Genomic DNA, 26,807 nt, shown 5'->3' on the forward strand with positions numbered 1-26,807 from the left:
TGGCATGTATGCACTTATGCAGCAGTCCTGCAGGATGCAGGATGTGCGTGTGTACCCCAGAGCCTAAAGTACCATGAAAAAAAAAAAGTAGCTCATCCCTACTCTTACTGACTTTGAGGATTCTGGAGAGCAGGGTGGAATAGAGACACTGGCTGGATAAGAGGCCTGCACGGAGATCTGGAAGCTTGTTACCTTAGGTATTCTCCCACATCATCCCATACTCCTGAGGGAGGGCTGGCTGAGTCGCTAACTCTTAACCCTTCTTTCTTTGGATGCTAGGAGGCTCACCTGCAAAGATGACCAGCCCGAAGCACCACTCGGTGTTTCGCAGCACACAGCCCCGCAGCAGCATGTTCTGGTTGCTCAGGGGGAACTTGTTTTCCTTCCAGTAGAGGGTTCCGCTGAATTTGTCCAGTTTGTTGTTGGGAGGTTCACAGATCACTTCACCTGAATGGAAGACAAGAGTTTCACTGCTCAAGTACTGCTCCAGTCTACAGCCTGCTCACAAGACCATAAAACAAAGAGAAAATGAGCTGAGGGAGAGGATGCAAGAACAAGGGTCCATCTATATGCTGCTGCTGGGAGTGTGAGCTGATGCAAGTCTTCAAGAAAATAATGAAGCAGGTCAGGCGTGGTGGCTCACACCTGTAAGCACTGTGGGAGGTCAAGGCGGGCGGATCACTTGAGGTCAAAAGTTCGAGACCAGCCTGGCCAACATGGTGAAACCCTGTATCTACTAAAAATAAAAAAATTAGCTGGGCATGGTAGTGGGCATCTGTAATTCCAGCTACTCAGGAGGCTGAGGCAGGAGAATCACCTGAACCTGGGAGGTGGAGGTTGCAGTGAGCCGAGATCGCACCACTGCACTCCAGCCTGGGCGACAGAGTGAGCCTCTGTCTCAATTTAAAAAAAAAAAAAAAGAAGCAGCAGCATAACCTAATATTTGCTTGTATAAACATATATGAAAAAGTGTGAATGAATACACACTGACTATCAGTTAATGTGGCTACCTATGCAGGGTAGAAGAGGGAAGAAAAAGCTATTTTCTTTTTTTTTTCTTTTTTTTTGAGACACTCTCACTCTGTTGCCCAGGCTGGAGTGCAGTGGTGCGATCTCAGCTCACTGCAAACTCTACCCGCCAGGTTCAAGCCATTCTCCTGCCTCAGCCTCTCGAGTAGCTGGGACTACCGGTGCCTACCACCACGCCTGGCTAATTTTTGGTTTTTTTTTTTTTTTTTTTTTTGAGACAGAGTTTCGCTCTTGTTACCCAGGCTGGAGTGCAATGGCGCGATCTCGGCTCACCGCAACCTCCACCTCCTGGGTTCAGGCAATTCTCCTGCCTCAGCCTCCTGAGTAGCTGGGATTACAGGCACGCGCCACCATGCCCAGCTGATTTTTTGTAGTTTTAGTAGAGACGGGGTTTCACCATGTTGACCAGGATGGTCTCGATCTCTTGACCTCGTGATCCACCCGCCTCGGCCTCCCAAAGTGCTGGGATTACAGGCGTGAGCCACCGCGCCCAGCAATTTTTGTATTTTTAATAGAAACAGGTTTCACCATGTTGGCCAGTCTGGTCTCGAACTCCTGGCCTCAAGCGATCTGCCCACCTCAGCCTCCCAAATTGCTGGGATTACAGGTGCAAGCCATAGTACTGGCCTCTATTAACTTTTTCTTACATACTCTGTATGGTTTGTCTTATAAGAAGCATATATTATTATTCCAAGCTAATAAGCAAAAAGAATAAGCTGAATTTCTCTCAGCATGCATAGCACATGGGGCGCTATCAGCCACAAAGTTCCCTTGAAATCATCATCATCAACTCACAACCAAGAGGTAGCCACACGACATTATCAACACTCCCCTCCCCCAAAACAGTCCTGGGAGTTGGATAATCATAACAACAAAAAGCCCAAAGGAAAAGGTATCATTTAGCTCCCCCCAAACAAAACCCAGCCCCCCTCCTCTGCCTTCAGGCTACTCCTCCAAAGATTACTCACCATCAAACTTGGCAAGCTTACTGATGTCTCCCAATTCTGAAGTGACTGGAATCGCCTGACGTACTTTCATGTTGGTCTCGCTGGAAAGACAGTATCCCTGAGTCCCCACTCCTTCCTCAACCTCTAAATGTTTTTTTTTAATAGATCGCTCTGTTGCCCAAGCTGGAGTGCAGTGGCACAATCATACTGAAGCCTCCAACTCCTGGGCTCAAATGATCCTTCCACCTCAGCCTCCCAGGTAGCTGGGATTATAGGCATTAAAACTATCATGCCCAACTAATTTTTTAACTTTTTAAATTTTTTTTTTTTTTTTTAATAGAGACGAGGTCTCACCATCTTGCCCAGGCTGGTCTCAAGCTCCTGGGCTCAAGCAATCCTCCCACACTGGCCTCCCAAAGTGCTGGGATTTACAGGAGTGAACCACCATGCCCAGCCTTCCCCATCCTCTAAATTCTACCCGGGGCACGTAAGCATGGGGCATAGCTGCTTAGCCCAGCAAATACTGGTTGAATAATACTTCTTACATCCAAAGCCTTTCTTACCCCTAATTTTGCCAAATTCAGACAGAGCCCAGACCTAAGAACCTCGTTCAAAGACAATCTTTTTACCTCCAAAGAGACAGAAGGAGAGGGCTGACACTGAGCATGCCGCTTACCCATCCAGTTCTGCTGTCTCTATGTAACACAGCCCATGGGGCTCACTGCTGGAAAGGAGGAGGAGATCCGCCTAGAGAGAAAACCTAATGAGAAGTCCAAATATGCAAACCTCCACCCCCAGTGGGCTGTGATGATGGCTCCTTCCACTAAGCATTCTTGGTTTGCTTAGTTCCAGGTGCATCAGTGGCCCCTGACATGAGAAAGTTTCCTGCCGTGGGCGGGTGGGTGTTTAAGAGGCAACAGTAAATCAGGAAGGCTTCATCCCTTTCTGACACAGAAGAGGAAGAATGCTACAGGCCTAGAGGGGTACCCTGTCCCTTACCGCGACAAACTGGTTATTTTCTAGCTTGATAATATCACCAACACAGACATTCATCCACTGCTCCTGCTGGAGGCTGAGGCAACGAGAAGACAGTGAAGAGGCTGTCAGGAGCTACAGCGGCTCCCAGGGGACCCTCTTCCTCCCCAGAGCCCTCGTCTCCAGCAGGCACTCACATTCCATTGATCAGCACCTGAGACTGGCGGTTATTCACCTGGTTATCACTCTTGTGGCGGAACTGAAAAGAAGAAAACTGTAAAAGGTAAGACACCATTCCCTGCCTGGAAGGAATTCGCTGATCAGGAGAACTCAGAGCGCGTAGAGTAACGCCTCATACACACCCCATCACAAACCAGTTCTCCCCCCACCCCCATAGCAAAAAGACACCATGGATCTAGCCGGATGTCAAGGAAACCAAAAAAACTGTGCTGGATGAAGGTGGCTGTGAGTTGGGAGTGGGTGTGGGAGTAATGGTGGGTGACTGGGACAAAATAGCAGAATTAAAACAACTCACATAGTCATCAGTGGCATCTTTAACAGCTGTGATGGTGAGGACAAGAACCAAAGGCACAATGGTGGTGAACCAGGACAGGGAAGAGATCTGTGGGATCAACTGAAAGGAAGAAAGAGAAGCATGCCTCCGAAACCCCATCTGATGCCTTCCTTCCCCTTCCTCTTTCTTGACTTTATTCAGTTTGGGGAGCTGCAAAAGATCTACTATGTATGGGTCACCTACCTGCAGAATGAGGAGGAACAGGAAGTAAGTATTGGCAACTTCCTGGAACTGCTCAAAGAGGTTGACAGGCAGGAAGGTGAGAATATTGTACTTGGAAGTCTTGATGCAGTTACTCTATGGCAGTAGGAGAGAAGATAAATGAGCAGCCTCCAGCCCCCACCCAGAACCAGACTGAAGCTGCCTCACCATCTTTATACTTCCCCAGATCTCTGCCCCAAAAGCCAGCAGTAACAAGTGTGGGAGGGGGAAAGAGGAGGAGAGAAGGGAGTCTCAAGGGGTCAATGCATTCTGCTTCACTGACAGGTGAAGGCATGAAAAATTCAGCACAGTAGCAGATGGAGAGTGGCTAAAGTGGGTGCCTTCCCCTCTCCCAAGCACTCTTCCCCGGCAGCCCTCAGTCCCAGCGTAGGCTGTCCTTGCCCCTTTCCCCTCTCCAATCAGAGAGAAGGAACAGGTGGTCTGGAGTCACTTACCGCATACTGGAATTTCTCATTGTATTCTCGGTCATTAGCCCGCGCCCTCCTTTCTTCTTCTGCAACAAAATGATGCTGCAGTCAGGAGGAGCAAACTGAGGTCTGGACCAACACTTTGTGAGGGTTCCCTGGTTTTTTCCACAGAATATCGTTAAGGAGTTAGCTCCACAACTGAGGGGTCATCAAATTCTTCCCTCCAGCCCACCTTGCACCAGTGGCCTGACCCACAGCTCTCCAGGTTACACTCACAGGACAAGGCGTGTTCTCTTCTCCTCACCACCAACCTTCAAGGTCTACAACTGGGAGCACCCAGTTTGTCTCCCCCACCCCCACTCCAGGGGAATCTTAGCCATTGACAGTCTTGGGATTCCCCAGCCCCTTTTGCTGCTCTTAGTAATGCATACATCGTCATAACCAAGGAGTGGCGCTGAAAACACAAAGCCGCCTTCCCCCTGGGGACCACTGCAGACCTAGCCGCTGTACTGCTCTCTCCCTATTTCGAGGGTAGGGTAGGTGGCAAGAAGGAGGGTCACTGTGCCCTGGAGCTGCGCTGCGGCAGCATCCCAGCCCCACGTGCAGTCCCCCCTACAGGAGCCTCTGCTTGTCACATGTCACCAGCAGCTGCTTCTGACTGGCCCACAATGACATCACCTTATTTCAAAGCTCATCTTCAAGTAGAAAAGGTGGGGGGTGGTCAGGGATATGGGTCATGCAGACTGAGACAGAGATGGAGGAGGGAGGAATGAAATGTAATTGAAACAGTTGCTCTCTAACTGGACCTTCCTTGTGCCATCTGCACGCATTTCCCTTAAAGGGCTCATCTGTCACTCAGTTAGTGACACTTAAACCTATCTCAAGCCTCTGCAGGTCTGGGACTGCAGGCACCAAATTCATGTCCCAGAACAAGGAGCTGTCCTATCATGGATTTCCCAGCCCATCTCCCCGGGGGTCACCATGACCTCATGCTGCAAAAGGGGGTAACTTGGTTAGGCAGTAAACCTAATGCCTTAAACCTGTCCAGGAGCCAAAGACAGCATTCCAGAATCTGTTCCATACACCCCAGAACCCCTGCAGAGCACACTGCAGTAACAAAACCCCAGGCCACAGTGCCCCCTGCCTACCAAGCCACTTCACTCCCAAAAACTTCCCTAGAGGGGCTCCCTTGGGCTGAGTCCCCTGCGCAATCACCAAAGACCATGCAAAGGAAGATGGTAGGAACTGTACCCTTAGGAGCCAGGAATCTCTGGGTCTGGAAAGAGGATCAGAGAAGGTTGGGGGAGGCCGGGGACAAGTGAATGTGGGGATTGGAGGGGGGAATAATTGGTAGCCAGGCGCTGCCTCCCGTTACCTGTCCCCCAAGAGGGCTTCTTTCGGCTCCAAGAGGGAGGTGGCCGGGCCCGAGCCCACTTCTCGGGCATCTCCTTGGGGACAGTCATGATCCCAGTTTGAGTGGGGGACGGCAGACCGTCTATATGTCCTTGGCCTTAGCGGCATCGAAGGGGCGGCTCCCCGGGGAGGTGCAGGAGCCGCGGCCGCTCAGAGGGGAGCCCCGGCCGTCGGGCGCGCGCCCCACTCGCAGCCCAGGCCATCCTCCCAGCCGCGGGCCCTCGGGGACGCCGCGAGCTCAGCAGCGCGGTCGCCGCCCCCCATTCCCCCCAGCGGACGCCAGCGTGCGCTGAGTGGCCCCGGACGCGCCGAGCACGCCCAGGGCTCCGCCCCCGCCCGCTCCCCAACTGCAGGGGCCGCAGCCTGCCAGCGCGCCGCGTAGGCGAAAGCTCGCGCGCGAGCCCCGCCTTCCCTCCCACCCCCGGGCCTGGCCAATGCGGGGCCGGGCCAATGCGGGGCCGGGCCAATGCGGACTGCCAGCGTTGTCGGGGGCAACCGCTTTCACGCACACACACCCCCGCCCGCGGGAAAACCAGGAAGACGGGTGGATGGAAAAATGAGGGGGGCAGGGAGGGGGTGAAAGGACCGAGCAGAGATGAGAACACAGCTCCCTAGGCTAGAGAGCAGGAGCTGCAGGTGCCCCAAGACTGCAGATGTTTCGGGGCAGGAAGGTGGGAGGGAGCTGGTGCTCAGCGCCGTCCTGGCAGATAACCGAGCCTTGGAATCAAGCGGAAGAATTCGGTTTCCTCGGCTCCCTCCAAGCTGGATAGGGGCTGTAAGCTACCCTCCCTCAGACCCATACCACTTGTCCCTTCTCCCTTTGCTCCCTGAGCCATAACACCCACTCTTGATGGTTCCCGGGATCTCCCCTCCTTGCCTGTCTTACCTGGGGGGCGCTTTTTTGCACACAGTGCCATCTCACCCAGCAAGATCCCAGCAATCCCATGGGAGACCCTGCAAGAAGGTGACAGATGAATGAGGTCAGGAAGCTGATGGTAACTCTTCCCTCCCCTCATGAGATCCCTTTTGAAGACCCTCTTCTCCAGCTCTGACCTTGCCCCTCCCCCAGCCTCCTCCTCCCAGTCTCTCCTCTTACTGCCCTGATGGGTCTCTGGGAAACAGGGGATTTCCCCACCACCTCCCATCATCCCCCTGCCTTGGGTGACATGGGGGGGCTGAGATTTTACAGAAGCCAAGGCCTGTAGGGAAAGAAGAGGCCAGATATTGAAAAAAGGGGCACAGCTCTCAAGGTATCCATCCCAGGGACAACGGAGGCTCCCAGGTGTTCTGATGGCAACGAGTAGTGCTTGTGCTTACTAGAAAGCAGTTTCCCCAAAGGGTGGGGTGGAGGGAGCATAAGCCAGGAAACACCTGGCAGGGCATCAGGAAACAGGGTGGGCAGGCTCCACCCTTCTCGAAATGCTTAAAAGTTCTCCGTCATCCCACCCCCCATTACTGGGGCTTCCATTATCACCTCCTCCGGGGGGAGCTCACATTAGAGGCATGGCCGTCACTTTCTGCACAGACAGTCCCCAAACAGCTTCCTCTCAACCTGGGTCAGCCACCTTTCTGGGCTGGCAGAGGGATCTTCCCAACCCTAGTGGGGAGTTCACCCCTCCTTCTCTCCCACCGCAAGCCTAGTCCAGTCAGCATGGCACTGGGCAGGGTAAGGGAGTGCCAGTGAGACAGGCCTGTGCCTGCTCCACCTTCCCATGTCCTTTCTTTCGCCCAAAAAGGTTCAAGGCCTGGCCTTACAAGGCAGGGTCACAGAGCCTCATCCTTATTCCCCAGCCTGGCCCAAAGGAAACCGCCAGTCAGTCATCTCCTCTTTCTTTGTCTGGGTGGAAAGCCTTTCAACTCCTCATCCTCTTTGGTTCCCCCTGCTTCCAGCCTACCAGTCACACCCCACCGGCCTGTCAGCCCCAAGAGATACTAATTGCGTGTCTGGCCAACCTCTATAATTACAGACTCTTCCATGACCCAGTCACCCACACCAGTTCTCCCTTCACCAGCTCAGATCCCACCCTTAATGCCAGGTCAGACAATCCTGAAAGCCAGAAGTCCTTTTCATCCCTGACCCTCTCCAACTATGGCAGGCAAGGGTGCCTGGCTCAGGAAGAAAAACCTCATCCACATTTTAGAGATGCCAAGCCCTCCTTCAGGGCCCCCTGCCAGGGTCTCCACCCAGTCTGAGTATGAGTCACAGGAGGGTGGGGCGCACAGGGAGAGGTTAAAGGATGCAAGGGTGGGCATCACAAGTTCTACAGGCAGCCCCGCCCTTGGGGAGGAAGGGATCAAGACACACTATCAGCCTGAAGATCTGAGTTTGAGTCCCATGAAAGAGTTAAAGTAGGAGCTGCACACACCCTCAGGAGCCAGGAGTCTGGATACGGACCAGGAAAGTTGTTTTACCTCTGAGACCCTGGGGAGACTGGAAGGAGGCTTGGCCCCAGACCTCATCCCCTCTGGGGGGGTTGGGGGGAGCCATGATTCCAAGGGAAAGGGAGGAGAGACCTGGGAACAGGGATCACTCTCACTTTTCCTTCTCAGTCTCACACAGCCTGGGTTTTCTGAACAGGTCAGGCTCCTCAGCCACGTTGCCCTGCCCCGTCACCCTGCCCCAGCCCCCTCTCGGCCACATTTGGGATAAAAATAGCCAGCCCCGGCAAGGAGGCAATGCTCCATGGAGGAAAACAGCTCCTCCTATAGGTCCGGTCTCTGCTTCCTTCCAAGCAAGAGCCCCAAAAGGCTGGCCACTTCTTTCAGAGGAGGCTGGCAGGTCAGGGAAACAGGAGGAAATGGAAGACCCCCAGGTCACTGGCCACCAACACGAGCTCGGGCCACCTTCCCTCACCGAGGACAGAACTCAGGGCACAGCTATCATCTCCCAGAGCTCCCGCCCCTCCTGACACACTCGGTTTTCCGCGGGCAGAGACAGACTTCCACCTTAGAAAGACAAAGCCTACCAGCCCAAACTCCCTTCTCCAGGCACCGAACCCTCGGGTCCCGGCTACTCCTCTCGCCCCACAACTCTCTGGGCGGGTCTCCCTCGGCGGAGGCTGCACGAGATTCTCCTGGGCACTCGCGCCGCTCTCCTGCTCTCCACGCGCCCCTTCGGCACCCCATCCTCCCACCCAGCACACAGTCCCCCGCTCTGCCCGGTCCCCGGGCACCCGACAGCCCCTGCTCTCCAGTCGGCCGCCACCCGCCCCCGGTCTGGCAGCAGCTCCCTACTCCCGGTCCCCGGTGCTCCCCCATCCACACCCGCTCCCGGGCCCCTCCAGCCCCGCGGCCGCCGCCGCATCCCTCTGCCATCCCGGCCCCGCGCTCCCGGGCGTCCCCGCCTCGCCTCGCCTCACCTCAGCGCTCAGCGCTCGGCGCCCGCCCCGGCGGCCCCGTCCTGCCCATGCTGGGGGCTGGGGCGGGGGGCGCTCGGCTCGGCTCCCCGCGGGCTCCCGCCCCCCCAGCTGCGGCCCCGCTCCCCCGGGGCCTCTGCCCGCTACTTTGTGTCAGTTTCGGCCACGGCGGGGCGGAAGTGACGGAGCTGGCGGCGGGGCCGGGGGGCGGGAGGGGGTTTTGGGGAGGGGAGAGGGATCTGGGAGGAGGGAGCAGCCATCTTTGTGCGGGGCAGGGGGAGGGTCTTAGCCCTTCCGAGGCTCGGCGTGGCCAGGCTGGGATCCCCCCACACGCACGTCCATCTGCCTCTTAAAAGAAAAAACAATTCGGGAGGCTAGATCGTTCAGAGGGTTTTTTTAATTTGGAAAAAAGGAGTAGAGGAACTCTGCCTTCTCTGCAAAACGAGCATCCTCTGCAGGGAGCGGCGGGAGAGCTGTAGAAGTGGTGAACAACCAGAATTCTCCCCGGCGCCAGGTTGCCCTCAGGCCCCGACTCTCGCTCCTCGGAGCCGTCCACCCTCTGTTCCTTCACCCTTTCTCCTCGCCCTGCTTCATCTCACTGTATCTCACTCTCCTTGAATGAACGACGCCGCACCGAGATGTCGAGGAACCATGCCTCAGTTTCCCCGCCTTGCTCTCGGTCTCTGTGCCCCGCCTCCCTCCCTCCCTCCGCCCCCACCACGCCCCCTAGGTGGTGGCGGCCTCCCCACCCCTAACTACCCGCTGCGAGAGGCTTCCCGAGAGGGTGAAGGCGGGAGGCGCCGGGGCGATGAAAGCTGGGAGTCGGCAGTCGGGACAGGCTGTGGAGGGCAGTCCCCAGGGTTGTGCCCTACCCTGGATGGTGGCCCCCTCCGCCCTGCAGATGCCCACAGCCGTCCCCGTCCAGCGTCCGGGTGCGCACCCTCTAGCGGCTACCTCGAGTAATTACGTTCCAAGAGGCCCGGAGGGTCAGAAAACCGCTTTGTGGGAGGAGGGGGATGAGAAGGCTGAGTCCCGGTACCTTATCCTCCTCCGCTTCTCCCTGTCCAGGATCCTTCTTAGGAGGAAGGGGTGCCATGTGGGTAAACGGGAAGGCTCCCAGGTTCTGGCACATGAACAAGGAGGAAGAATAACTGTTGCTCCCAGGCGGGGTCAGTGATGGCTCCAGGGTCCACGAGTGAAGTGAGGATTGGCCTAATCATAGCTTACACTCCAGCATCTGTGCTGAGGCAGGAGTTTCCAACTCTGAGGCTTTACGTTGGTCAGACACCAGATGCTGAACTGGCTCTGGGTCCTCAGGATGGTGCAGAGCCACCAACAGCTGGTAAGTGGCTGTGCCAAGCGTGGCCCCCACCATAGGGGCCACCACAGGCACCCACCACCAGCCATTACCAGCACTGCAAAAGAAGGACAATAGGAAGGTATCAGGAGTGACTCCCTTAGCCTCCCCCTCTCCAAGGACCAGGGGCAGTAGCAAGAGAGTGCCCTAAAGTTGTTCCTGGAGTGGTGGACACCAGGAAGGAGATTGCTTTGTCACCAAAGCATAGTATTTAGAAAAGGGAACCCCAGGAGAGCTCTGTCCAGCCTCTTGCCTTAGGGAGTGATCTGAATATATTAATTTTGCTGATGAAGTCTCTAATGTGCACAGAGGTAATATGGCATGCTTAAGAACACAACCTCTAAATCTTACTGTGTCAGTGAAAAGTGGGAGGGAAGCAAGGGAGAAAGAGGGAGCATGTGACTTGCAGAAAGAACATTGTCCTAAGAGGCCAAGAGAGCTATTTAAAGACAGACTTTTTGGACCCAGGGACAGAGCCCTTAGCAGAGGAAGACGAGTGGAGGCCAGCACCAGAAGAAGGTCTCTCCCACCTGAAGACTTCAGGACCCCAGCCAGCCACGTAGGTGAAGAGACGCGGGCCCAGGTCCCGGGCCGGGTTGAGTGGAACCCCGCAGTTGGCACCCATGGATAACCCGATGGCCAAGACCAGCATCCCCACCACCACAGGCTCCAGACCCGCAGGGACTCCCTTGTTCCGTCTGTCCAGGATGGCCAAGAGCCCCACAATCAGCATCCCGGTGCCCAGAACCTTGGAGTCAACAGAGGCAGAGGGGTCCCCGTCAGCTTCCAGGTGCTCCATCTTCCCTCTCTAATCCAAATGCTCCATGTCGTCTAGCTTTGTGCAACACAGGCAGTTGGGGATGGTAGGGGGTGCCGAGATAGACCCAACCTACACTCTACCCAGAGACTGAACAATGGGCTGGGGTCCCGAGGAACAGGGCGAATGCTGGGTCCCCAGACCTCCCCCTCACACCTACCTGATCCAGGAAGCCATTGTTCAGGGACAGATAGGGGGCAGGGTAGGTGGCAAAAATAGAGGCTGTCTCCTTGGGACCAGTCACTGTCAGGTTCCCACCTGTATAGTTCTGCAGGGCGTCTGTGGACGAGGGGAACACCCAGGATGTCCCTCTTTGCTTGTTCATCCAAAACCATTCTGAGGCACCCCTGCCCACCCACAGGTGCTCCCAAGGCACGGCTCCCTCTGTTCCCTCTGTCACCGTAGTAGAGAACATAGGTGGCTCCCGAAGCACAGAAAGCAGACAGCAGCTGCACCAAGATGTAAATAGGGAGCTTGACCCAGGGGTGGCGTCCAAGGAGGCACATGGCCAGGGAGAAGGCTGGATTCAGGTGGGCCCCTTCAAGGATCAAGGAAAGAAATACAGAATCTATTAAGTGTCACTGCCAAGCATTGTCACCAGACAGCACCGCTGCTTCTTCCTACAGCCCTTAAGGGAGGTGGTATAATTTCCATCGCACAGCTTAGGAAGTTGAGGCTCCAGGATATTAAGCAATTTATCAAAGTCACACTGTGGGCTGGGCACAGTTGCTCATGCCTGTAATCACAGCACTTTGGGAGGCCGAGGCAGGTGGATCACTTGAGATCAGGAGTTTGAGACCAGCCCAGCCAACTGGTTAAAACCCATCTCCACTAAATACACAAAAATTAGCCAGGCGTGGTGGCAGGCACTTGTAATCCCAACTATTTGGGAAGCTGAGGGAGGAGAATTGCTTAAACCAAGGAGGGAGAGTTTGCAGTGAACACCCATCACACCACGACACTTCAGCCTGGGCAACAGAGTGAAACTCCATCTCAAAAAAAAAAAAAAGAGGCCGGGCGCAGTGGCTCAAGCCTGTAATCCCAGCACTCTGGGAGGCCGAGGCGGGTGGATCACAAGGTCAAGAGATCGAAACCATCCTGGTCAACATGGTGAAACCCCATCTCTACTAAAAATACAAAAAAAGGCCGGGCGCGGTGGCTCAAGCCTGTAATCCCAGCACTTTGGGAGGCCGAGGCGGGTGGATCACGAGGTCAAGAGATCGAGACCATCCTGGTCAACATGGTGAAACCCCATCTCTACTAAAAATACAAAAAATTAGCTGGGCATGGTGGCACGTGCCTGTAATCCCAGCTACTCAGGAGGCTGAGGCAGAATTGCCTGAACCCAGGAGACGGAGGTTGCGGTGAGCCGAGATCGCGCCATTGCACTCCAGCCTGGGTAACAAGAGCGAAACTCCGTCTCAAAAAAAAAAAAAGAAGACACTGTGAGTCCAAGGTTGGAACCTAGGTCTGCCTGCTTCATCCCCAGCAACACACTATGTCTCAAGGCTCCAGCCAGCCACAACGAGGCACTGTGTATCTGTGGACAAGCAGGAGAGGTCCTGAGCAGAGATGAGCCCCCAGAGGACTTCGGCGGGGAACACAGAATGACAGCCCTCTGTGCCTGCCATAGATTTCTACCTAGGTGAGCCAAGCATTCGTGTGAGGAAGAGGGATGGAGAGATACAGAAAGGGGATGGGCTGATGGGGCCAAAGGCTCATCTCAGTCTGGGGCACTGGTCAAGCTCAAGGAGATAATGTCCATGAGTCACAGAAGGATTTGCCTTTCCACCGTCACCAGACAGACATGCTCACATGCACGTCCCACCAGCTCCGATGACCAGACCCCTCCCTCCTCACCTGAGACATTACCACCCACGTAGATGGCTATCGTGACAGCCAGAGAGCCAGCCAGAAACATGGTGAAGAAGTTGCCTTTGTCTTCTCCACTGGTGACAGCCTGGGCCACAGCTCCTTGGGTGAGGAGCTGGGGAGAAGAGGAGAGATGAGGAACAGGGAGCCCCAGAGACCAGCAGGGAGAAGGTGGGGAAGGCCAGGGGAGCAGCCGAGGAGACGAAGCAGCACGGACGACAAGCACAGAAGGGAGAAAAGCAGAAGGGGAGGGAAAAGAAAGGGGACAGTGGAGGAAGAAGAAACGGAAACAATGTGGGAAGAAAGATGACGTAGAAGAGGAAGGAGGTTAGGAGAGACGAGAGGATGAAAACGAAAGCGACTGGGAGTTGGCAGGAGGGGGATACCAGGAGAAAGAGATAAGGACACCAGAAGGAGCCCGGAACTTTTGCCCACCTCCCTTCTTCCCTCCCCCAGTTACCCGACCTACCATGAGCACAAACACACCCAGAAACTCTGCCAGGCACTGCCGGGCCAGGAGGCTGCGTATCTGGAGGTGGCCCCTGACTTCAGCCCGGGCCTGAGTGAAGACCATGGTGGAAACACCCTGTGCTGCTCACTCTCCCTCCGTCTGCATAGGCACACTGCCGCTGCACGGCTACTGCCTGCCCTCAGCCAAGATAAGGAGGAGACTTTAAAACCATTAGCTCAGTTACTGAACAGCGGCTACTGTCTATGCACGTGTGTAGGCTAGGAAACAGATAACAGAAGAATGTCTGGGAGCAGGCTCCGAGCACAGAGCCCGGCATTTGCGCAACCTCTGCCTCGTCTCTGCTTTATCCGCATTCATCACAGGACTAGCCTCCCTCACCCTGACAGATTGAAGGAAGTACCCTGCTTCATATACATTCGATCTCTTGGTCCTGAAGCCAGCTCCGCAAAGTAGCCCTATTGCTTCCATTCTACAGATGAGGCTACTGGGCCTTAGAAGTCCCCAAGATCACACACTTTTTTCTCTTTTTTGAGAGAGAGTCTTGTTCTGTCACCCAGGCTGTGGAGTACAGTGGTACCATCTCAGGTCACTGCAACCTCCGTCTCCCAAGTTCAAGCGATTCTCCTGCCTCAGCCTCCCAAGTAGACGGGACTACAGGTGTGTGCCACCACACCCAGCTAATTTTTATATTTTTTAGTAAAGATGAGGTTTCACCATGTTGGCCCGGCTGGTCTCGAACTCCTGACCTCTAGTGATTCACCCACCTCAGCCTCCCAAAGTGCTGGGATTACAAGTGTGAGCCACTTCGCCCGGCCCAAGAGCGCACAATTATTTCATGGCTGAGTGAATTCCAATCCAGATCTTCTGACTTTCCATCTGGTAGCCCACAAAGCCTCTCATTTAGAACCTGAAGCCTTTCCCCAAACCATTTGGATGCTTGAAGAACTCAATAGGCATCTGGAGAGATGAGGCTAAAGACCGTAGACTGTGAGAATAAAACCCACACAGTGAGTGCTTGTACTTCCCGAATGCAGAGTCTCACATTGGTTAGAGAATGCTCTGTCTTTGTGTCCCCCAACATGGCTTGACATGAAGCCTTCACACTCACGCTGAGCTCCACCTGGCCTTCTCTGGGTGCGTGCCACTCTTGCTCTGCATGAAGTAAGCGCACCCTACTTCATATCTCAAGCCTCCAATTAAATGCATTCGAAGAATCAACTTCTAAATTTAAATTTAAAGTGAAAGCAAGTTTATTAAGAATGTAAAGGAGTGGCTGGGCGTGGTGGCTCACGCCTGTAATCCTAGCACTTTGGGAGGCCAAGGTGGGTGGATCACCTGAGGTCAGGAGTTCAAGACCAGCCTGGTCATAATGGTGAAACCCCATCTCAAAAAAAAAAAGAATGTAAAGGAGTAAAAAAATGACTACTCCACAGACAGAGCTGCCCTGAGGGCTGCTGGTTGCCCATTTTTTGGTTGTTTCTTGATGATATGCTAAACAAGCTGCGGATTATTCATACATCCCCTTTTTAGACCATATACAGTAACTTCCTGTCATTTCCATGGCATTTGTAAACTGCCATGGCGTTGGTGGGAGTTTAGTTGAGGACGACCAGAGGTTACTCTCACGGCCATCTTGGTTTTCGTGGGCTTTTTTACTGCAATCTGTTTTATCAGCAACGTCTTTATGACCTGTATCTTGTGCCAACCTCCTAACTCCTCCTGTGACTTTGAATGCCCTAACTGTCTGGGAATGCAGCCCAGTAGGTCTCATTTTACCCAACTCCTATTCAAGATGGAGTTCCTCTGGTTCACAGGCCTCTGACAATCTTGCTTTCCTGTCTTCCTTGCATGTGTATTTCCCCAGAGTGACAGCACTCACCAATAAACCCTGTTTATGTATGTCTTCATTTTAGTCTTTTTCAGGGAGATGCTTGGTGCCAAGAGTGGTCCTAGTGAACATTCTCTAAAATGGGATTCGTATGATAGATCATTCTCCTGGCTGGCAGTAAGGACTATGGCGTGGTGGTAGGTAGAGGTTGGATAGTCTCTAGCATGCTTTAGTAATGCAATTATTAAAACTGTCAGCCAGGCACAGAGGCTCATGCCTGTAATCCCAGCACTTTGTAAGGCCGAGGTAGGCGGGTCACAAGGTCAGGAATTTGAGACCAGCCTGACCAACATGGTAAAACCCCATCTCTACTAAACATACAAAACTTAGCCAGGCGTGATGGTGTACACCTATAATCCCAACTACTCAGGAGGCTGAGACAGGAGAATGACTTGAATTTGGGAGGCAGAGGTTGCAGTGAGCCAAGATCAGGCCACTGCACTCCAGCCTGGGCGACAGAGAGAGACTTCATCTCAAAACAAAAAAGAAAAGAAAAAAAAATTGCAGGCACCTGTAGTCCCAGCTACTTGGGAGGCTGAGGCAGGAGAATCTCTTGAACCCAGGAGGCAGAGGTTCTAGTGAGTCGAGTTGGTGCCATTGCTCTCCAGCCTAGGCAACAAGAAGAAACCAAAAAACCAAACCATCAGATCTCGTGAGACTTATTCACTCTCACAAGAATAGCATGGGAAAGACCTGCCCCATGATTTAATTACCTCCTACCAGGTCCCTCCCACAACACGTGGGAATTCAAGATGAGATTTGGATGGGGACACAGCCAAACCATACCAGGGTCTCACTCTGTTGCCCAGGCTGGTGTGCAGTGGCTCAATCTTGGCTCACTGCAACCTCCGTCTCCTGGGTTCACGCAATTCTTGTGATAGTCAGTGGTAGCTGAGACTACAGGTGCGTGCCACTATGCCCAGCTGGCTCACTCTTCACTAGCAAAATGGTTGTACAAAGTCTTCAAAGGAAGCAGGTGCTTTACAAGATGATACCCATCCTCTCCAGGATCTATTGCCACTTCCCCTCCTGGCAATAAAACAAATAACGAGGACTGAATTCCAGCAAAGACCCAAAGAGAATGTTCTGGCCTACTAAGAGAAGGGAGGAAATATGTGGTAAAGGAACTTCAGGATCTGGCTAATATATACCTGCAGATTGGGTGGAGACACATGGAACCGGATATGAGACTGTTGGATTGAGAGAGGTGGAACATGTTAGATATGTAAGAATTTATCCATATGGGAGCACTCGACTGTGACATAGAATTCAACATCCTGGTGTAACCACCCAGTGGGTTCACCTTGCCCACTGCCTAGACAGAGATGATTTATCAAGGCAGGGGAATTGCAATAGAGAAAGAGTAATTCACACAGAGCTGGCTGTGCAGGAGACCGGAGTTTTATTATTCCCTAACATTAGGGAATCAGAGTTTGTTTGTTTGTTTTGTTTTGTTTGTTTTTTTTTTTTTTTTTTTTTTTGAGACGGAGTTTCGCTCTTGTTGCCCAGGCTGGAGTGCAATGGCGCGATCTCGGCTCACCGCAACCTCCGCCTCCTGGGTTCAGGCAATTCTCCTGCCTCAGCCTCCTGAGTAGCTGGGATTACAGGCATGCGCCACCATGCCCAGCTGATTTTTTGTATTTTTAGTAGAGACGGGGTTTCACCATGTTGACCAGGATGGTCTCGATCTCTTGACCTTGTGATCCACCTGCCTCGGCCTCCCAAAGTGCTGGGATTACAGGCTTGAGCCACCGCACCCGGCCTCTTTTCTGTTTTCTTTTTGGGAGTCGTGCTCTGTTCCCCAGGCTGGAGTGCAGTGGGGCAATCTCAGCTCACTGCGACCTTTGCCTCCTGGGTTCAAGCGATTCTCCTGCCTCAGCTCTTGTAAAAATTGGTTAGATCATGGCAGATGGCAGCAGTGTACCATAAACTTAACCAAACAGCAACCCAAATTGTCGTTGCTGTGTCCCACGTGGTAACTTTGTAAAACAGTTTAATATAGCCTCTGGGTGTTGATGTGTAGCCATTAATTTGGTTGGCAAATGTTATTTTCCATCCCAAATGGATCAGAAAGGAGAGTCAGAAACAGGATCATTTGCATCCACATGGGAAATGTACTGATGGGCTTGTCCCAAGAGTATGGGTGGGGTTTTTTATGTGTTTTGTTTTGTTTTGTGACAGAGTCTCGCTCTGTCACCCAGCCTGGAGTGCAGTGGAACAATCTCGGCTCACTGCATATTCTGCTTCCTGGGTTCAAGCAATTCTCCTACCTCAGCCTCCCAAGTAGGTGGGATAACCAGTGCATGCCACCATGCATGGCTAATTTTTGTATTTTTAGTAGAGATAGGGTTTAGCCATGTTGGCCAGGCTGGTCCCAAACTCCTGACCTCAAGTGTTCCGCCCTCACTCTTGTTGCCCAGGCTGGGAGTGCAATGGCATGATCACGGCTCACTGCAACCTAGGCCTCCCAGGTTCAAGCAATTCTCCTGCTTCAGCCTCCCAAGTTGCTAGGATTACAGGTGTACGCCACCACACCCAGCTAATTTTGTATTTTTAGTAGAGACAAGGTTTCACCATGTTTGTCAGGCTGGTCTTGAACTCCTAACCTCAAATTATCCGCCTGCCTTGGCCTTCCAAAGTGCTGGGATTACAAACATGAGTCACCATGCCCGGACCCAGGATTATGTTAGCTCTCTGGCCCTCTGTCATAATATACTCTGAAGGTGTCTTGTCTATATGAATATCCTGAAGAACATATTCGTTCCAAAGTAAGCTTCAAAGCAAGTGGCCCAGTCAACTAAATATATGACATTACGCCAATCATACCAGAAGAGCAAGAAGTATATTGGAGGCCTTGGAAAGATACATGTATTCAGAGAGTGGGAAATAAAACCCCACAAAGATTCAGGAAATTGCTACATTGGTAAAATTTGTAGAGGTCCAGTGGTCTGAGACATGCTGGGATATCTATTCAAAGTCAAGGTCAGATATTGCATCTCATGCCTCCGACCACTAAGAAAAAAAGAAGTGCAATACCAATCTTCTTAGGACTCTGGAGCAATATTTCTTTTTCTTTTTTTTTTTTTTTTGAGATGGAGTTTCGCTCTTGTTGCCCAGGCTGGAGTGCAATGACGCAATCTCGGCTCACCGCAACCTCTGCCTCCTGGGTTCAGGCAATTCTCCTGCCTAAGCCTCCTGAGTAGCTGGGATTACAGGCACGTGCCACCATGCCCAGCTGATTTTTTTTGTATTTTTAGTAGAGACGGGGTTTCACCATGTTGACCAGGATAGTCTCGATCTCTTGACCTCGTGATCCACCCGCCTCGGCCTCCCAAAGTGCTGGGATTACAGGCATGAGCCACTGCGCCCAGCCCTGGAGCAATATTTCACACTTAGGAATAAAATCCTGACCAATTTACTAGCTGACACTGAAGGACGTCAACTTTGAGTGGCGCCAGAAAGGCCTCTGCAGCCTCGTGACCTAGCAGAACCTAAGAGACTGGAAGATCTGTGGTTGGACAACATGTTGGTTTGGGTTTGGCAAGCCTTCATAGGAGAATCATAATGTAGGCCCCTAAAACTTTGGAGCAAATCCACGCCATCTGCAGCAGGAAAATACCCACCATTTGAAAAGCAGCTCTTGAAATGCTACTGGGCTCTGATAAAGACACAACATCCGGCTATAGGACATCAAGTGACCAAAGTGGCCAGAACTGAACGTCAGAAGCTGAGCTCTGTCAGATCCTCCACGCCATTAGGAAGAGTTGGCCCAGCAAAAACATACTGTGGTGACAGAGTGAGACCCTGTCTCAAAAAAACAAAACAACAACAATACATTGTAAGATGGGAGTGGCATCGTCAATATTGGGCATAAGCAGGGTCAGAGGGCAAAGCAAGTGTCAAAGCAAGTGGCCCAGACTCCCAGGTCACTCAGATGTTGCACTGACATCTCTCCCTCAGCTCACACCGATGGCCCTGTCAGGGATCCTTATGACTCGCTGACAGGGAAGGCAGAAGCCCAAGCTTCACTCACAGATGGATTGGCATGGTAAATGGGGAAAAGCCAAAACGAGAATGCTGCTGCATTGCAGTCCCACTCAGAAGCAGCTCTGGAATACAGTGGTGAGGGGAAATTCTCCCAGGGACAAAGATTTGGACAGTATACCTGGTCATCCACTTTGCGTGGAAAGAGAAGTAACCCTACATGAGAATATTCACTTGGGCGGAATAGTCACAAAGTCACAATCAGTGGCAAATGCCCTGGTTGGTTGGTTAGGGGTTTGAGAAGAAAGAGTGAAAGATCAAGGACGAAAAGGTCTAAGAGCCAGGGCATAGTGGCGAGTGCCTGTGGTCCAGCTCGGGAGGCTGAGATGAGAGGATTGCTTGAGCCCAGGAGTTCAAGGCTGCAGTGAGCTGTGAATGCACCCTTGCACTCCAGCCTGGACAACAGAGTGAAACTCTGTAACTATGGGAGTGGTCTTGAAGTATACGGATCTTTGTACAACATGATTTTTTGTTTTTGAGACAAAGCCTCACTCTGTCACCCAGGCTGGAGTGCAGTGGCATGATCTCGGCTCACTGCAACCTCTGCCTCCCAGATTCAAGCGATTCTCCCGCCTCAACCTACTGAGTAGCTGGGATTAGAGACGCATGTCACCATGCCCAGCTAATTTTTGTATTTTTAGTAGAGACAGGGTTTCACCATTTTTCTCAGGCTGGTCTCAAACGCCTGATCTCATGATCCACCTGCCTCGGCCTCCAAAGTGCTGGGATTACAGACATGAGCCACCGTGCCCAGCCTGTATAACATGTTAATGCCCACCAGAGAGCATTCATTACAAAGGAGGCATTGAACAGACAAGTAGACAGAATGACTCACCATTGTCATCAGCCACCCAGCTCTGAACAATGGGTACAATGAATGGAGTAACTGATTGTAGGGATGGAGGTGATGGGCCCAACAGCATTAGCTCTGTGATGGTTAATTTTAGGTGTCAGCTTGACTGGATTGAGGGACACCTCTATGGCTGGTGAAGCCTTGTTTCTGGGTGTGTCTGTGAGGGTGTTTCCAGGGGAGATTGACATATGAGTCAGTGGACTGAGCTTAAAAATCCCCTTTCTCTCCCCCCTCCCTCCCTCTCTCCCTCTCTCTCCCTCTCTCCGTCTCTCCATTATACCGTATTGGTTCTGTCTCTCCGGAGAACCCTGACTAATACAAACTCCTACTCACCAAGGCTGAAATAGCTACTGCTGCTGCCAGTGTTCAATCTGTCATTAATAAATGCCAGTGCTGAGCCCCATATGGCTCCATCCCATAAGGAGAACGAGCAGCCATCCAGGGACAAGTTGACGACACTAGACTCCACCACCCTTGGCTGAAATTAACACGTATTCTGAGTATAGGTTTGCCTTTCCTGCCTATAGGGTCTGGCCATAACTAGTCCCGCTCTCAAAGGACTTACACAGTGTTTCATCCATCAACATGAAGTCTGGCTGGGCACAGCGGTTCACATCTGTAATCCCAACACTTTGGGAGGCTGGAGGGAGTGGATCACTTGAGGTCAGGAGTTTGAGAACAGCGTGGCCAACATGGTGAAACCCCATCTCTACTAAAAATCAAAAAAATTAGCCAGGGTGGAGTCTCACTCTGTCACCAGCCTGGAGTGCAGTGGCAGAATCTCGGCTCACTGCAACCTCCACCTCCTGGGTTCAAGTGATTCTCCTACCTCAGCCTCCCGAGTAGCGGGGACAACAGGCGCCCACCACCATACCTGGCTAATTTTTGTATTTTTAGTAAAGACTGGATTTTACCATGGTTGGCCAGGGTGGTCTTGAACGCCTCAACTCAAGTGATCTGCCTGCCTCAGCCTCCCAAACTGTTGGGATTACAGGCATGAGCCTCCATGTCTGGCCAGGAAGAATATTTTGGCATTCAGGTCATCCACTGGGATGTCTCTTGGTGCTATGGTGATCAATTTTTTTTTTTTTCCTACGTCGTTTTTTTTTTTTTTTGAGACGGAGTTTCGCTCTTGTTACCCAGGCTGGAGTGCAATGGCGCGATCTCGGCTCACCACAACCTCCGCCTCCCAGGTTCAGGCAATTCTCCTGCCTCAGCCTCCTGAGTCGCTGGGATTACAGGCACGCGCCACCATGCCCAGCTAATTTTTTGTATTTTTAGTAGAGACGGGGTTTCACCATGTTGACCAGGATGGTCTTGATCTCTTGACCTCGTGATCCACCCACCTCGGCCTCCCAAAGTGCTGGGATTACAGGCTTGAGCCACCGCGCCCGGCCTACGGTGATCAATTCTAACAGTAAATAGAAAAATATAGCAGCCACGTGGTAACCAAAGGCACTGTCAGGAGTGAGGGTCTGTGTCATCCCACTACCCAGCTGTCTAGACCAGCAGAAGTGCTAGCCGAAGTGAGGAGAATCTGGAATTAGTGATACAGGAGGGGCTAATGAGAAGTTCTTATCAAAACCAGTTGTACCAGAGTAAAAAGGCTATAAACTTTTCCACGAATCCTTCTCTCAAAGTTCCCCCAAGAAATGAAACCAATCGGAATACTGTCAATGCTATTCCCCAACAGGCAAACTAACTAGAAGAAGAATGGATCTGAGCAGTGCAAGTGGTAAACTGCAGAAAACACCAGTGCTTCACCCAGATCCCCTTTCTAGGATCATGAGCCTATTCCCCAGCTGCAAGGAATACCAGCCACTGATGGCCCACAGCTGCTTTCCTCACTGGGCACTCCCATCAGCCATAGGAAATTGTCTTGACCTTTCTCAGCAGGTTTCCTGCAGCCAATGGTTGGCCAATGCAGCGACACAAAGTCATGGTCCCTTTGCCTTCATTTGGGACAGCTCTGAAAAATTATCTCCATTCCAGAACTCCCTGTAAAATCAGCATCAGTTAAGGTTCCCTTGCAAATGCATTGTATGTCAGCTACTCCCTCTGCTCAATTCTGCCTCTGTCTTTTTGTTGTTGTCGTCGGGTGTTTTTGTTGTTGGTTTTTGTTTTTGTTTTTGTTTTTGTTTTTTTGAGACGGAGTCTTGCTCTGTAGCCCAGGCTGGAGTGCAATGGCACCATCTTGGCTCACTGCAACCTCCTCCTCCTGGGTCCTGGTTGAAGCAACTCTCCTGCCACAGGCTCCGGAGTAGCTGGGATTACAGGCACGCGCCACCATGCCCAGCTAATGTTTGTTTTTCCACTGGGGCGTTCCTGAGTTTATTTGGGGCACACCTGGGCGAGGCCCTGCACCTAGAAGAAGGTGTTGGGCCTCTTGGTGGGGCAGCGGGAACTTGATCGTGGAGTGGTGGAAGTGCTTGATGGATGGCCGGCGGCACTTGCTGGCTAGGATCTCCTCCACCTTCATGATCTGGATGGAGTGCGCCTGGGCATGATGCTGGGCGCTCGTGTCTTGGTAGCACTGGGTGACAGCGCCCTCGGTGTTCAAGTCCTGGTATTCCCAGTACATGTTGCGGGTGCCGCTCCGGGAGTCATAGCGCAGCCAGATGCCGAAGTTCTTCACCCGCAGGAGGGAATTCTCAAACACCCGCCACAGTAGACAATCTCCCCTGAGGACTTCATTTTCTTTAACTGAGATACGAAGTACCAGAAGTGGGACTTGGCGACAACGGGATTGGGGCAAAGATTCGCATGCAGTAGAGGGGCAGAATGTGGCATTTGGGGGAGGTTAGGCAGCGACCCCCCACCTTGTACTCTCATAGTGTGCCCAAGGACTTCGTGGCCTCCTCTCTGCACTCACTGCCACCCACAAAAGGACATTTTCGTATTTTTAGTAAAGACAGGGTTTCGCCATGTTGAGCAGGCTGGTCTTGAACTCCTGACCTCGGGATCCACAAGCTTCAGCCTCCCAAAGTGCTGGGATTACAGGTGAGCTACCACGCCCCATATGCCTTTTGATATTCTTCAACCTGAAAGGCTCAAGGAGGGTGGCTAATGGTAGGAAGTGTGTGGGTTGGAAAAACTAAATGTCTTAGATTGAATCTCCCTGGAAACAGGCTCTGATATGGAGAGTTCCTTGTAGAAGGTTTATCCGGGAGTGATCTTCAGAGACATACTTGTAAAGATGTAAAGCCTTCAATCCCAGCACTTTGAGAGGCCAAACCCAGGCATGAAGATCGCATGAGCCCAGATGTTTGAGACCAGCCTTGGCAACATAGTGAGAGACACACCCCCACGCAGGTCTGGCTCCTTTATTCTTTTTTTTTTTTCTTTCTTTCTTTCTTTCTTTCTTTTCTTTTCTTTTTTTTTTTTTTTTTTTTTTTTTTTTTTTGTAAAGGAATAAAAGAATGACTACCCCATAGGCAGAGCAGCCCCAGCTCTTTAACAAAACACAAGGAACACATTTAGGGCTGAGTGCAGTGGCTCAAGCCTATGATCTCCACACTTTGGGAGGCTGAGGTGGGAGGGTCACTTGAGGCCAGGAGTTCAAGACCAGCCTGGACACCATACTAAGACCCCCATCACTACCAAAAAAAAAAAAAAAAAAAAAAAAAAAAAAAAGACCAAAGTCCCCATATTTGGGTGGTGACTTGTGATTTTTTTTCTTTTGATTTTTTTCTTGTATTGCTCAGGCTGGGTGCGGTGGCTTACACCTATAATCCTAGCATTTTGGGAAGCCGAGGTGAGTGGATTGCTTGAGCTCAGGAATTTGAGACCAGCCTGGGCAACATGATGAAACCCCATCTGTACAAAAGATACAAAAAATTAGCCTGGCATGGTGGCGCATGCCTGTGGTCCCAGCTATTTGGGGAGCTAAGGAGGGAGGATCTCTTGAGCCCAGGAAGTTGAGGGTGCAGTGAACCAAGATCTTGGTTCACTGCACTCCAGCGTGGGTGACAAAGTGAGATCTTGTCTCAAAAAAAAAAAAGTCCCCCCGGACACCATGAACCACACTGTCCAAACCTTCTTCACTCCCACCAGCACCCACCGTCCCCCGAACTATGAGATGCTGAAGGAGGAACATGAGGCGGCTGCGCTGGGGGCGCCCCACAACCCTGCGCCCCCGACATCCACCGTGATCCACATCAGAAGCGAGACCTCCGTGCCGGACCACGTCGTCTGGTCCCTGTTCAACACCCTCTTCATGAAGTCCTGCTGCCTGGGCTTCATAGCATTCGCCTACTCCGTGAAGTCTAGGGACAGGAAGATGGTTGGCGACCTGACCGGGGCCCAAGCCTATGCCTCCACCGCCAAGTGCCTGAACATCTGGGCCCTGATTTTGGGCATCATCATGACCATTCTGCTGATCATCATCCCAATACTGATTCTGCAAGTCTATCAGTAGATCCAGAGGAATCACCCGGGCCAGGGGCTCCGCCCCTCACCTGCCTCCCATGTACTCCAGCTTCCATTCCTCGCCCTGCCCCCAGCCCATCCTGTGTCAGCCCTTTACCCTCACACACTTTTCTACAGTCCAGTTCAATAAAGTGCACGTGCTCCTGGAAAAAAAAAAAAAAAAAAAAGTTGCCATATCCTCCATCTCTCTCCCCTGTCACTTTAAAAAGGAGAAAAAAATTGGTTTTATTTTCATAGTTTCTCAAGTAATACATGCACATTATCCTTATACCACATACCCGTGTTTCCAGGTAGAATAACTTCTATTAGAACTTTTTTTAAATTTTTTTTTTTTTTTTTTTTTAGACAGAGTCTTACTCTGTCACCCAGGCGGAATGCAATGGCACAATCTCAGCTCACTGCAACCTCCACCTCCCGGGTTCAAGCAATTCTCCTGCCTCAGCCTCCTAAGTAGCTGGGATTACAGGCTCACACCACCATACCCATCTAAATTTTTTTGTATTTTTAGTAGAGATGGGGTTTCACCATGTTGCCCTGGCTGGTCTCAAACTCCTGACCTTAGGCAATCTGCCCGCCTTGGCCTCCCAAAGTTCTGGGATTACAGGTGTGAGCCACTGTGCTCGGCCCTTTTTTTTTTTTCCAGCAGTTTTAATGCAAACTAAATTTTATTTGTTTGTGAGACAAGATCTCGCTCTGTCACCCAGGCTGGAGGGCAGTGGACATAATCACAGCTCACTGCAACCTTGACCTCCAAGGCCCAAGCAATCCTTCTACCTCAGCCTCCTGAGTAGCTGGGACTACAGGTCTATGCCACCATGCCTGGCTAATTTTTATAACTTCTTGTAGGCTGGGAACGGTGGTTCACACCTGTAGTACCAGCACTTTGGGAGGCCAAGGCAGGGGATCACTTGATGTAAGGAGTTCGAGACCAGCCTGACCAATATGGCGAAACCCTGTCTCTACTAAAAGTACAAAAATTAGCCAGGAGTGGTGGCATGTGCCTGTAATCCCAGCTACTGAGGAAGCTGAGGTGGGAGAATCACTTGAATCCAGGAGGCAGAGGTTGCAGTGAGCTGAGATGGTGCCACTGCACTCCAGCCGGGACGACAGAGTGAGACTCTGTCTCAAAAAAAAAAAATGTTTTAGATGGGGTCTTCATCATGTTGCCCAGGCTGGTCTGAAACTCCTGGGCTCAAGTGATCCTCCTGCCTCAGCCTCCCAAAGTGCTGGGATTGCATGCAGGCATGAGCCACCATACCTGGCCACATATTGAATTTTCTAGGAATGTAATCTTCATGTAAATTGTGGGGAGATAGTACTTTCTTTTGTTTGGAATTTTAGCAAGAACCATTCACTATTTCAGAAAAACATGTTGGCAAAGGCTAAATTTTCAGAAAATTCAAGCGGCTATTCAGCACATTCATATTGGTAACAATATTTCAATATGGGTTCTGGTTGTGCCTATGCATTTACATACTGGAAAAAATATATATACACATTTAAAGACAGGGTCTTGCTCTGTCACCCAGGCTGAAGTGCAGTAGCATGATCACAGCTGACTGCAGCTTCAAGTTCCTCAACTTAGGCAATCCTCCCACCTCAGTCTCCCAAAGTGCTGGGATTACAGGTGTGAACTACCACACCCTACCTGAAAAATACATTTTATTTTGTTTTCCTTTTACTTATCCTTTAGAGGAAATTTGAGAACATATACACATGCACAGTTAACCCTCGATATCCGAGGGGGGCTGGCTTTAGAACCACTCCCCCTTGAATACCAAAATCTGCAAATGCTCAAGTCTCTTTTATAAAGTGGCCTAGTATTTCCATAGAACCTATGCACATCCTCCTGTATATTTTATTCTTTTTTTTTTTTTTTTTTTAATAGAGACAGGGTTTCACCATGCTGACCAGGCTGGTCTTGAACTCCTGACCTCGTTATCCATCCACCTCGGCCTCCCAAAGTGCTGGGAGGCATGAGCCACTGTGCCTGGCCCTCCTGTATATTTTAAATAATATTTAGAGCCAGGCGCGGTGGCTCACGCCTGTAATCCCAGCACTTCGGGAGGCTGAGGCGGGTGGATCACGAAGTCAAGAGATCGAGACCATCCTGGTCAACATGGTGAAACCCTGTCTCTACTAAAACTACAAAA

General features: G+C 51.7%; 2 protein-coding genes and 2 pseudogenes across 4 annotated transcripts in view; 1 reads left to right on the top strand and 3 right to left on the bottom strand.

The window, feature by feature from the left end:
* Window positions 1-5,813, bottom strand: part of ATP8B2 (ATPase phospholipid transporting 8B2) — a 33,484-nt gene extending 27,671 nt beyond the window's left edge. Inside the window, exons 1-10 of the mRNA XM_032265022.1 lie at window positions 5,530-5,813; window positions 4,182-4,240; window positions 3,709-3,822; window positions 3,487-3,585; window positions 3,149-3,210; window positions 2,976-3,048; window positions 2,653-2,723; window positions 1,998-2,077; window positions 259-447; window positions 113-165 (exon numbers count right to left, since the gene is read on the bottom strand). Of these exons, the coding sequence (XP_032120913.1) occupies window positions 113-165; window positions 259-447; window positions 1,998-2,077; window positions 2,653-2,723; window positions 2,976-3,048; window positions 3,149-3,210; window positions 3,487-3,585; window positions 3,709-3,822; window positions 4,182-4,240; window positions 5,530-5,617 (888 nt within the window). The 5' untranslated portion in view covers window positions 5,618-5,813. The remainder of the gene's footprint in view (window positions 1-112; window positions 166-258; window positions 448-1,997; window positions 2,078-2,652; window positions 2,724-2,975; window positions 3,049-3,148; window positions 3,211-3,486; window positions 3,586-3,708; window positions 3,823-4,181; window positions 4,241-5,529) is intronic.
* Window positions 5,814-9,302: 3,489 nt separating this feature from the next.
* Window positions 9,303-13,642, bottom strand: AQP10 (aquaporin 10). 2 transcript variants are annotated; one of them, XM_032265027.1, is made up of 6 exons: window positions 13,439-13,640; window positions 12,958-13,084; window positions 11,498-11,635; window positions 11,258-11,376; window positions 10,811-11,028; window positions 9,303-10,338 (listed from the first exon to the last, which is right to left on the bottom strand). In XM_032265027.1, the coding sequence occupies exons 1-6, from the start codon at window positions 13,541-13,543 to the stop codon at window positions 10,140-10,142; spliced, it is 906 nt and encodes a 301-aa protein (XP_032120918.1). In that variant the 5' UTR covers window positions 13,544-13,640; the 3' UTR covers window positions 9,303-10,139. The 2 variants fall into 2 exon arrangements, with proteins under 2 accessions (XP_032120918.1, XP_032120919.1); XM_032265028.1 differs by lacking the exon at window positions 11,498-11,635 and having other exon boundaries at window positions 13,439-13,642.
* Window positions 13,643-22,522: 8,880 nt separating this feature from the next.
* LOC116541116 lies at window positions 22,523-23,658 on the bottom strand (annotated as a pseudogene).
* Window positions 23,659-24,210: 552 nt separating this feature from the next.
* Window positions 24,211-24,763, top strand: LOC116541126 (annotated as a pseudogene). Its single transcript, XR_004264721.1, has one exon. The product of XR_004264721.1 is annotated as an interferon-induced transmembrane protein 3 pseudogene (transcript).
* The last annotated feature ends 2,044 nt before the right edge of the window (window positions 24,764-26,807 follow it).

The sequence above is a fragment of the Sapajus apella genome, unplaced genomic scaffold (genome assembly GCF_009761245.1).
Source record: "Sapajus apella isolate SASKATOON/1434 unplaced genomic scaffold, GSC_monkey_1.0 scaffold148, whole genome shotgun sequence".
NCBI lineage: Eukaryota > Metazoa > Chordata > Mammalia > Primates > Cebidae > Sapajus > Sapajus apella.

Excerpts from the sequence above, each read along its gene's own strand:
- AQP10 (XM_032265027.1), bottom strand. The coding sequence starts at position 13,543 with ATGGTCTTCACTCAGGCCCGGGCTGAAGTCAGGGGCCACCTCCAGATA. Across the intron at positions 13,085-13,438 it reads TGGGTGTGTTTGTGCTCATG|CTCCTCACCCAAGGAGCTGT; the intron begins GTAGGTCGGGTA and ends TCTTCTCCCCAG. Across the intron at positions 11,636-12,957 it reads CGTGGGTGGTAATGTCTCAG|GGGCCCACCTGAATCCAGCC; the intron begins GTGAGGAGGGAG and ends TGATCCTTGAAG.